This window comes from Phallusia mammillata, chromosome 1, assembly GCF_965637545.1.
Source record: "Phallusia mammillata chromosome 1, kaPhaMamm4.hap1.1, whole genome shotgun sequence".
Taxonomy (NCBI): Eukaryota; Metazoa; Chordata; class Ascidiacea; order Phlebobranchia; family Ascidiidae; genus Phallusia; species Phallusia mammillata.
In genome coordinates, this window is record NC_137252.1 from 29,475,305 (window position 1) to 29,486,060 (window position 10,756).

Sequence of the window (10,756 nt, forward strand, 5' to 3'; positions counted from 1 at the left end):
ATAAAACCTGCAAAATGCCTAGCGATCATCCGCAAATAAACACATGACAAAAATTCCCCTTTATGAGTTTTTATTTTCAGAGGAAAGTACAAAAACAAATCTTACCAATGAATTGATACGAGTCACATGGTTTTGTTTGTTCGTTTGTTCACATTTGGCACAGATTTGCATGTATTACGAAATAGGCAGTTTTTTATTATTCTGCTGGTCTTGGTTTTTGCAACAAAAGGGCATCTACTTCCGAACTTCTATTCGCAGCGTTTTTATTAAAGCTTTAAACTTGCGCAATAATAATTTCACACCAAATTTCTTGGGGAGTGATATGGGTTGTATTTGCTGTGTTGTCTAAAAAAGTTTGAAATATATCTACATGCCAGAAAAAGGAAAGAAACGAGGGTCTAAACACCCCAGCACGCTAATTTACAACTTGTCACGAACAAAAAATCTGCCCAAGAGTTTAAGAGTCTTAACAATATATAAATATTGCTTGGTTGAAAATTCTATCAACCACGTCGCAGACGTTGCTTAAAAATAGCCTGAAACAGTTTACCTGATTCACCCAATAACAAAATTTGTGGTTCATATTTTTTCTTTAGTAAACGTGTCCATTCACAGTAAGCTCACAAAATTGAAACAAAATCACAATAAGGGCGGTGATAGGGGTTATTTAGATTAATCGGGAAATATAATACATCTTGGCGGAGAAACTCATACAGTCAATCAGTAAATGAGAGATCAAAAAGCATGGGAATATGCTTCGTTAACTTCTCCTTCTTTCTCCTCTTGCCTCTTCTGCTCCATCAGCTCATCTTCGTCCAAAATCTCCGGAGGAGGAACTACCTCCAAGACCTCTTGGAGGAATGAAGTTAATGGGTCTAAAACGATATAATTGTTTGGGAAGATTAGGATGATTATTTTAAAAAGCTGGCGAGTTCAATCTATTCTAGACCACAGTGCTTTCCAACCGGCTGTATCGTATACCCCAGGGTGATTTTTAAAGGATGTACCAATTTTATAGGGTGTACCAGATAATGCAATACCTAAGCTTATAACCAGGTATCACACTAGGCAGCTTTATGTTTTAGACCAAACTGACTAGAGAGTACAACATGTATATCAAGTAACTTGTTAGTTACTATATTCTTTTTGTGATTTTATGACTAGGATGTCAGTTCCATTTTCAGTAACCGTGTCTTGTGCAATTTTCCCTTTAATTTGCTTCAGGATTTGTTTTACAAGAAACGCACTAAAACTCGATTTTATACAGTTTACGATTAAGCAAATATAGCCTACTTTTGACAAAAAAAAAACAAGGACAAAGTGAAGAGTCTTACCCATAAATGGCGGCGTCAGTTTGAAGTAAACAAGCGGGAAGTAAAAAATCAAGCCTGCCAATATGAAGATCCCTGCATAGAGATAGGCGAGGGATGGAGCCTCGATGATTGGAGCAACAATGAGATATAGAGATGCGAGGAAACAGATGGCAGGAATGACAATGAACACCTATTCAGTTGTTACGTTAAACGTTTCATTTGTATTGCTAATACAGGCACCAAGATGAAGGTATAGAAACGTAAACGCAATATGTCACTTCTATAGACTACAACTACATCCACAATTGGTTCGGTATTGCTTTCCATAAGTACAAAAAGCAGCATTTGTAACTTTAGTTAAAGAATATCCAAGCAGTAACCAGATTTAATTAAATTGATGTGTAACAACCTACCCTGAACGGTCGTTCCCAGTGTGGTTTTCTGATCCTGAGCACAATCACAGAGAGGAATGTGAGACCGTAGAAAATCCATGAAGCGAATGTGAAGTAATCAATAAGTGTGGAGAAGTTTGCAGAGTCGGGAATGATCATGAGAAGTGCTATGAAAGACTGCAACAAAACCACTCATATGTGAATAATGAAGCAATGTAGTTAAATTTTACAACAATTAGCCATTCAATTCTTATTCTTGTTTTATACACACTTGACTATAAATCAGACATTACAAATTACATGTAGATAATGGATAGACATGTGTACTTTGCGATCAAGCAATTGGTGTCATGAAACTTATATGTACTATACTTTACATACGATATAATGAGCTGCTGCCAAAAACGAAACATTGCGAAGTTGTTGTACTTAAGTCAATATGAATGTGACTTTTTGTCAATTAACTTAGGTAAATTTTTAACAATTCCCTTTGAGGTTGGCTAAATCTTTGGTAACGAACCTGCTATTAATTTTTAACTGCTGTACTTGGAATTAACTCACATTAAAGATCAAGGCTGGAGAAGGAGTAAGCCTCGTCACGCTGATGTAGGAGAATATCTGCAAAGTGTGACCGTTCCGTCCTGCGGCGTAAGTCAGTCTAATAGAGATGGCAATTTAACAAAGTACTCAACACCGCAAACTGAACAGATCTTTTACAAACCTTCCAGCGGTGAAAGCACTACCGTTGGCCGCACCGAAAGTCGAACAAGCAACTGCAACAGGAACCAAAAAGCTTGCAGGGCCAAAGACCCTGTCTCCGAACGTCTATTTCAACGGAAAACAAAATTTGAAACGTGTATGTATCGGTCAATATGACATTTTTGCAAGACGCTCTATTGTTTGCAACTGGATTGATCTGAGTTTACCGTGACGTAACGGTTGACGTCATAGCTACGGTACTCCTTCATGTAACAAATAGGAAAACATGTTTGTTTTCTGAGTCAATTTAAATCTTTGCAGAAACACAATCCAACATTTGCTTACTATTGCTACTGCGTTGGATGCCATGATCTCACTTGGAGTCATCACAGTGAAATATGCGACATTTACCAGAATGTAGAGAACCGTTACCATTGGAATGCCGATGCAAATGATGATTGGAAAGTTTCTGATCAAACAAAACGTTTACAAATAAAATGTCCCAGTATAGTTTATTTTGGTAGAAGGTTTTTGGTGAATTTTTCAGAATGATGTAGGTGTGTAGGTGCATCATAAGTTATCGCACTTTATTGATCAAAAATAGAAAAAATATTTTGATGTAAAACGTTTCAACTTTTTTAATTACCTGTTAGCATTTCTAAGTTCTTCTGTGACAAAGTTCAGTTGATTCCTACAAGTTAAAATATTACCAATTAGCTGCATTCTTAATTGCCAACATATATTTTTGAAAGCAAACATGTGCGCATTTGAAATATATTCAAACTCACCAGCCGTCATACGACCACAAGCCACTATAAAAACCAAGGGCAATAGCTGAAAACGAGCTGGCCGTTCCCGCAAAGGCGTCTTCAAAGTTTTCCGTCTTCCCCTGTCCAAGCATTACGAAACCACCAACAATAATGGCCGCAATGATGGCCAGTTTAGCAGCAGTGAAGAATATTTGAACAAAGTTACTCAGTTTGACACTGAAGCAGTTGATCGTCGAAATGGTCACTAAAAGTAATGTTATGATTAGTACTGTTATGATTAGCTTTGCATAAAAGTAATGTTATGATTAGCTTTGCATGAAACAAAAAGCTCAAGGGTGTTGTACAAACAGAAAGAAGTATTGAAACCATAAACGATAATGGCGTTTAAAGAAATGTGTTGATACAATGATAAGTTAGCAGTACAAAGTACACACTGCTTCCGCCTATAAGGTCTGATCAGTGCGGCTGGTGATATTTGTCCGTACTGGCCAATATGGCCAGGCTAAGGCACACCAATTTGGTAAGACTTACATCCTGAAGAATCAAGTCTCACCATTGTTGGATGCCGAACTGGTCACAAACTAAATAAGAACTGTATATTGGCAATGACCAAGCACTATAGGGTGACGTTACCTGGATAAGGTAAATGTTTTGTCGCCAGCTGCACTGATAAAACTTCATAGGCTGAATCAGTGTACAGTGTCAGTGGTACATATATGCTATAGCATATTGTTTAGAAATAACCAATTTTCATTTTATTTACACCAAATGATCCCTTGGACCAACTGCAATTATCGGTTTTGAAAGGTGCTTAAGGCGCTTTACAAGTTAAGGTTTTTGGCTTTGTCTGCTAATTGTCTAAACGAGCAAAGCAAACAAGATCTCTTAAAAAATCGTTTTTTCTGTTATTGCGAGTGTTTGCTTTAGGTTAGCCACTTTAGAAAAACGATTGATTAAAGAACTTTTGCTTCTGCTGCGAAAAACAAACAATACATTTAGGGATAACGGCGTCGTTGTTTGAACAAGCCTCAACATATCACCGGTTGTGTGCCGAAGTTATTTTTAGGGGCGGAATATGTACCAAGCAAAGTGCAATGGCGTAAATTTCTTTGAACAGTCATAAATATGGATTTAGATATCTCAGTGAAGAATACTTACTGATTGAACAGATGCAATTTCATGCACAAAAGTCTTGTACATGTTACGGTTTCTAAATCACAAAATTACCCACATTTGCGGTGTTAAATTTTAGCACAGTAATTTTTCACGAGTTATGAGCGACCATGCGTTAAAAATGCCCCACTTAAAACAAGGTAACTTAAATATCGCAACCATAATTCATAATGGTTGTCCTTCAGATAAAAATTCCAAGCGTACACCACAATGTGTGCAGTGGTTTAATTCAACGATCTATATAGGATTCACAACACTTAACACTTACGTATGCAAAAAGCTGCAGCACATTTCTGAATGGTAGAAGGTGGAACGCAACCTGGATAGAATGGTGCTGTAACGTACTGAGCAAACCCAACTGCAATGATCGCAAACGATGAAGGCTTTGTGACAATAATGTTGGTCCAAGCAAGAAGAAAGGCAATCATCTCTCCGAATGCTGCACGAAGGTAGGGGTACTCTGCTCCTGATTTTCGTATCATGAGCCCAAGCTCAATGTAACTGAGTGCCCCTGAAGATAACGGAAAACAATATTTGCAGTTTGTTGGGTCACACTACTTACTCGTTTCGTGGTGTATGAAGACCATAATGAACTTATTTCTGCAGCTTTAAGTTGGTGAAAAATATCAGGTCATTCATCCTTAAGATTGTGGTTTAATATGACTTCTATTTCAAACACAGATGAGTGTTTGCAACCTTAAGAATATACCACCTAGATCAGGGGTTCTTAAACTGGGGGGCGCGCCCCCCTAGGGGAGCGTGAAGGGTTCGCAAGGGGGGCGCAGCACAATCTGGCTGCAAAGTTTTCACTTGCAAACAATTGTAAATGAATGTATTGGAATTATGTCGGCACTGATTTCGAAATTATTTAAAGTAAACGCTTCAATACTCTGAAATGGATGTCCAGTTGTACTAACCAAACTTTTCTACACTGCGGGCCAGATACGTTTAATACTAATTCGAGCGTGCCGCATAGTTTACATGCCCCAGTGTCGTCTTCTCAAGCTTAGCCCACGAGGCTATTTTTATAGGGGCGCCAAGATTATTATTTTTTTGTCTTTTCAAAAACCCATTTAATATCTGTTAAATTGTATAGTTAGTCTCATGTTACAAGGAATGTTTGTATATTACGTCACAAGTAACACAATAAGGCAATTGTTTGCGCACAATTAACACTTTTTGTTTTGTCTGTGACGTAATAAACTGGCTTTGGATCACTCCTGGGCGTTGCAATCCTATGAAAGTTGGTAATATTAATTTTACATGTCGTAACAGTAAACTTTCGTAAGGAGTAGATTAATTTTTGACAGTAAAAGTTATTAATACGTTTTGGCGAATCTAAAAAATGGGATCGCGGGCCGTAGTTTGGTGACCCCTGCATTATATAGTCGGCTGCATATTCTTTATTTGTTCGCAATTTCGCATTAGAGATTGCCTTGACTTTGAGTGAATCAACAATTTCTGGGCAACATATGCGTAGTTTACAAGAATACTGGCAACGTGGCTCTGTGCGCGCACAAAAAAAACTTTTTTTCGCAACTTATCAGTGTTGAAGTGGCTTTTTCTAACGATTGGAACTAACTTGACAGAAGCTTAAGGCGGACCTACGATGTATGTTGTTTTAAAAAAAACAAGACAAGCATCATCAGTGCTAACGTTTTTAGGGGGGGCGTGAGAATAAATAAATAGTGTCAAGTGGGGCACGGCCGAAAAAGTTTAAGAACCCCTGACCTAGATCGTTGTTTGATGGATAGGGACTGTAACAAATATGTACGCAGACTGGAGTTCATGAAAAAAATTAAATCATTCTTGCTTAACATTTTGAGATACACATCTATATTTTGCCCAATCAGCTTCTGACCAAAATCGAATATTTAGTTCTAAACCTAAATATACGCTGTTATGTCACTGAAATGGCTGATACCTTTATTAAAGATGTTGCAAACAACTGTTTGTGGTAGTGTAAGTAAAACTGCTGACTAATATCTCCGTTTGGATCAATTGATTTTCTATTCCTTGAGACCTTTCTGGCGTCTTACCAAACGTTGCAAGAAGTCCGCATCCCGCCCAGATGCAGAGACTCGCTCCAACTGATCCCGCATTGATGAGGATTCCGGCCGGAGAGAGGAAGATTCCTGATCCAATCATGGTTCCAACAACTAATGAGATTCCTCCGATTATTCCGACCTTACAAAAAGAAGCACGTGCATCAGCAAAACGTAGGGGGAAATACAATCCAGCCAGCGTAGTTAGAAACACCGCTTTCTGAACTTGGCGCATCTCGTAGAATCACTAACATTGGGGCAAAGTCATGGGAAGACATAAGCCATTTTATTATTTTTTTGTTTCTCTGTTGCAGTAAATGGCATTTACAATAAAATACATGTTTGACACAGTTGCTTGTTGAGATGCATATTCTAAATAAGGCGACCACTTTTAGACCTTCACCTTTTAGCTTCACAAAAGCGTGTTTTGTTGACTAGTGTATGATGTTTGCTGCGCTCCATACAACAAAAGAATAGATTTATGTGAGGCCTCTAACGCATAACGTTGTTGCATTTAAACAGTCTTCAAACCGGTGAAACAAGTCCATGACAGTAAAAATTGGTCTTGCAGCCCAAAGTGGTGATTACAATGTGATTTACTATAATGAAGTCAACAGCATGACGAGTGCTTTGTCAAGGGGAGCCAAACCGCATTGTTAAGTATAGTTATATACCTGCTAAGTCAACACTAAGCGTTATTGTCGACGTTGAAGATGTTTACCGTAACAACCGCTTTTTTGCAAGCATTCGTATACTAGCCTGAATAAAACCACTACTAAGTAATCAAAGGTACAGGATATAACCTTTTAGTTTTTTATAGCTCTAGAAGCTCGCAACATCGTTACAAATTGTTTGGAAAGCAATAATTTTTTTCATCAACTGTTTGCTGAAAAGATCATGTGTTGATGTATTTGGATTTTCCATCGCCCTTTAAAGTTGTGCTGATGTGACTATGGAGTTATTTGGTATGTTTGGAGACTTCTAGGAATGTGGCCGCATACCTAAGCTGGCAGGATTGCGGAATGTAGTAATCCAACAAACATTCATACATGGTTCTGTTTCTTTAATAATATCATTTGTTCAACAGACAGATTTTCAATGTTTGATCTGATGTAGATATGTATGCGCTTATAACACTACCATTTTTTACTCCAACTTAAATCTGGTCAGATTTCGGAATGTGATGCAATCTACATTTATACGTTTCTCTAATTCTTTAACAAAAAAAGTTGTTCAATGGGCGTATTTTTTCAGTTTTTTTGCTATCTAAATAGTGATCTGAAATGGATATGTCGGAGTTTGTAAACCTGGAGCGTTTGTATGGTCACAAAATCAGTGACTTTACACATTCACTTTGCCGTTAAGTTGAAAAAGAACACATCAAGCGATAAACATAAACGTTCGCAAACATGAATACATAAGGGTCTTGGGAGGTGTGGACAAACCCCCGGGAAACAAGACCAGTCAATACACAGCTTTCAGACTTTGTCACGTGAAAACACGTCTGATCTACGATATTAATGTTTACTTAATATCCGCTTTATGACATGCGGTCATCTGATAAAGTGTTTTCCAAAAGTTTAATGATTGGCCATAGCTGCGACAGACTGATTAAGATAGTAGAAAGAAACTTTCACAATGTTACATTTTAAAATCTACCTCCTTCTTTAATTCAACAATGTCGCTTCCCCCATCTTCTTGTTTATTTTTTCCTTCAGCCTCTTCCTTCTTGCGTTGCCGCAGTTCGGTTTCCATTTTGCCGTGAGCCAGCGATTTTGAAATTGATTCAACCTATTTAATAATAACTGGACACCTTTCTTACCTTATCAGATACTAAAAAAGTAACGCTGCATTAAGTTAAATAACAATCACGGTGTATATATATAAAGGCATTGAGTATATACGAAGGCCCACCGGCTGTATCCTTGGGATGTCAGTTCAGATTAAATTAACCCACTCTTGATGCAGCTCTTTAATAACCTATGAGAATGAAATGCAAAAAAGCAGGACGTCTGTAGCGCAAAACAACCTTGCTGAACGAATATGATCTTTAAAACATTTAATAATCTCACCGCCATTCTTTATCAAGCAAAATACCTGTCAAGATTATTACTTAGGCGTACAACAACGTGTTCGCAAGTCTGTACACAACACAAACTTGGTCAATGCTTCACCTTTTATAGCCCAGCGACCAACAAGAACTTCAACGACTTAAAGGATTTCGTACTCTGAACCAAGGGAGCGATGCCTACTTGAACGACAAATCAACACACTGCTGTCACCACACCCAGTTCAGAAACAAAACTTCAGCCAGACGGTGCCAATTTGTTGACTAAAGATTTGGCCACGTGAGTGAACCGCACACTTTGTACCAGCAAGCGCATTTTGTTTGTTAGTTGACGGTAGCTGTGGTAATGTTAATGCTAACATAGCGGTTGCGTTCCGCGAAAGAGAGACGGTTACATTTCGGAAATTGTAAACCTGAGTGTAAACCTGCAACGTACAAACATCCGCAGGAAGAAGAATTCCAGAAATTGGCGGAGTCCGTATTTATGCGTGTTTAATCCGTTTAGGATTATGAAAAATACGATTTTTTTAAAATCTGAGTTCAAAGGTTGCCTAATACACCTTTACATGTATCTTTGCCGAGTAGAATGAAAACGTTTTTTTTTGCAATTGCATTGCCTCTATGTGGTAAATAACCCCAAAGAACTCATATCGCCGAAGATAAGATATAACCTCTATTTATTGAAAATTCGTCTTTGAATAAATGTAATATCGGTTCAAAGTGGTTAAAACTTATTTCACAAGAAGCTGAAAAGTGAAGCAAATAAGGATACATAACCCCACAGAGATTTACCCATTCAGTCACCAACATCTCGGGTGTTTGCAATGAATATCTATTTGCACAGATTAAACAACGTTGTGCCACGGTTTGCGCGATAGAAGCTGATGGCCAACTTACGCATCGCTTTCTCGCCATTGCATAATCGAGCCAATATTGCGACATAATTGTTTGCTTAATAACTCGGTTGGCCATTTAATTATAATCGCCAACGTAATGTGTGCTTTTCCATAGCAGCATGATACGCACATTTAGGATGCTATGGTAGTGTATACATAAGTTTGGTAAATCACAAATTCCGGGCAAAATGACTCTTGAGATTTTAAAATGTACTTTAAGGTACTCATGTTTATTATTCTTGCTTCAGATCTGAAACCTGGTGCAAAACCACTACTGAAGGTGCTGTACGTTTACTAATTCCAGAGGAAATCTGCATTTCCTTTTTAGTCACAACAATATATCTGTCCGGGTGCACTAACTTGCTTAAGTATTTAAATCTAACTTGTTTAAGTATTCGTGGCCAGTTAATAAGTTTTTGAAACAAAATAGCAACTGTACAACACCTTTGTCGGACGGCAAAGTAAGGACTATTTTTTACATACTGTTTGCGCACCTTTGCCCTGTTCTGTACGTATGGGCAAACTAATAAATCATTCAATCCGATATTTACGCCTTAAACAATATTTTTTGTGAGATGCTACATGAGCGGCACTCAACTCTAAAGTACCACACCATCTTAGGAATTTTAGAAGGACCTACCACTGCCTGCTGTGAAGAGTTTTGTAAACTGAAAGGTTGTGCTGCTTCTCTGGAGCAAGCGCTATTGTTCGGCGAACAATTGAAAAGAGACAAAAACAATCAGCAAGTGGCAAACAAGAGGTATTACGCGATGAATCGAATTCCGGCATGGTAAAATAGATTGGGATTAAGATTTTTTATTTGTTTGTGGTTTATTGAAAGCATAACTGTTTGTAAAGGTCGGTGACTGATGTTGGATATTTTTTGACTGAAAGATCTGGCTGCAAGTAGATAAAGGATTGATTAATGAAGAGTTAAAGCACACAGCATTCAGGATTTATTTGCTGATTTGTATGTGCAAGGCAAGTTGAAATTAATTTCACTTCTTTGAAGGTGAATATTCTAAGCAATTCAATAAACCAAAACCACAGAAAATTTTTGTAATTGACGTTGTGATCCAATCTCTTTCATACTAAACGAAGTAGAAAATAGACTAGAAGGGGAAAATGCCCGAAAAGTAGAAAAATATTGATCATGGTAAAGTTTTCAGGAAAATATAGGAAACACATTCTATAAAAATATTTTGGGCAGTATAATTTGTGTGTGTTGTTTTTCATCGCTCAACGTTTTTGAATATCACCATAATAATTGGTGCAACCTCATGGGTCAGTTAAGTACAGCACGCTCTAAAAGGGTGCAATTTTTAGTCGTATTGAATTTGTACAACTGTGATTAGCGGCCATAATGTCCTGCGAGAAATGTTTACAAGAACAAACACTAA

The 10,756-nt window shown here is 37.7% G+C and overlaps 1 protein-coding gene across 1 annotated transcript; it reads right to left on the reverse strand.

Moving 5' to 3' along the window:
- Nucleotides 1–568: 568 nt before the first annotated feature.
- LOC145224810 (b(0,+)-type amino acid transporter 1-like) lies at nt 569–10,705 on the reverse strand. Its single transcript, XM_080091398.1, has 11 exons — nt 8,052–10,705; nt 6,387–6,534; nt 4,616–4,858; nt 3,193–3,418; nt 3,051–3,095; nt 2,750–2,873; nt 2,427–2,530; nt 2,267–2,363; nt 1,727–1,882; nt 1,335–1,503; nt 569–875 (listed from the first exon to the last, which is right to left on the reverse strand). The coding sequence occupies exons 1-11, from the start codon at nt 8,145–8,147 to the stop codon at nt 736–738; spliced, it is 1,548 nt and encodes a 515-aa protein (XP_079947524.1). The 5' UTR covers nt 8,148–10,705; the 3' UTR covers nt 569–735.
- Between the last annotated feature and the right edge of the window lie 51 nt (nt 10,706–10,756).

Coding starts and splice junctions, on each gene's coding strand:
- LOC145224810 (XM_080091398.1), bottom strand. CDS start 8,147: ATGGAAACCGAACTGCGGCAACGCAAGAAGGAAGAGGCTGAAGGAAAA. Junction 2,364..2,426: donor AGTGCTTTCACCGCTGGAAG/GTTTGTAAAAGA, acceptor CATCTCTATTAG/ACTGACTTACGCCGCAGGAC. Junction 1,504..1,726: donor ACTGGGAACGACCGTTCAGG/GTAGGTTGTTAC, acceptor ACAACTGAATAG/GTGTTCATTGTCATTCCTGC.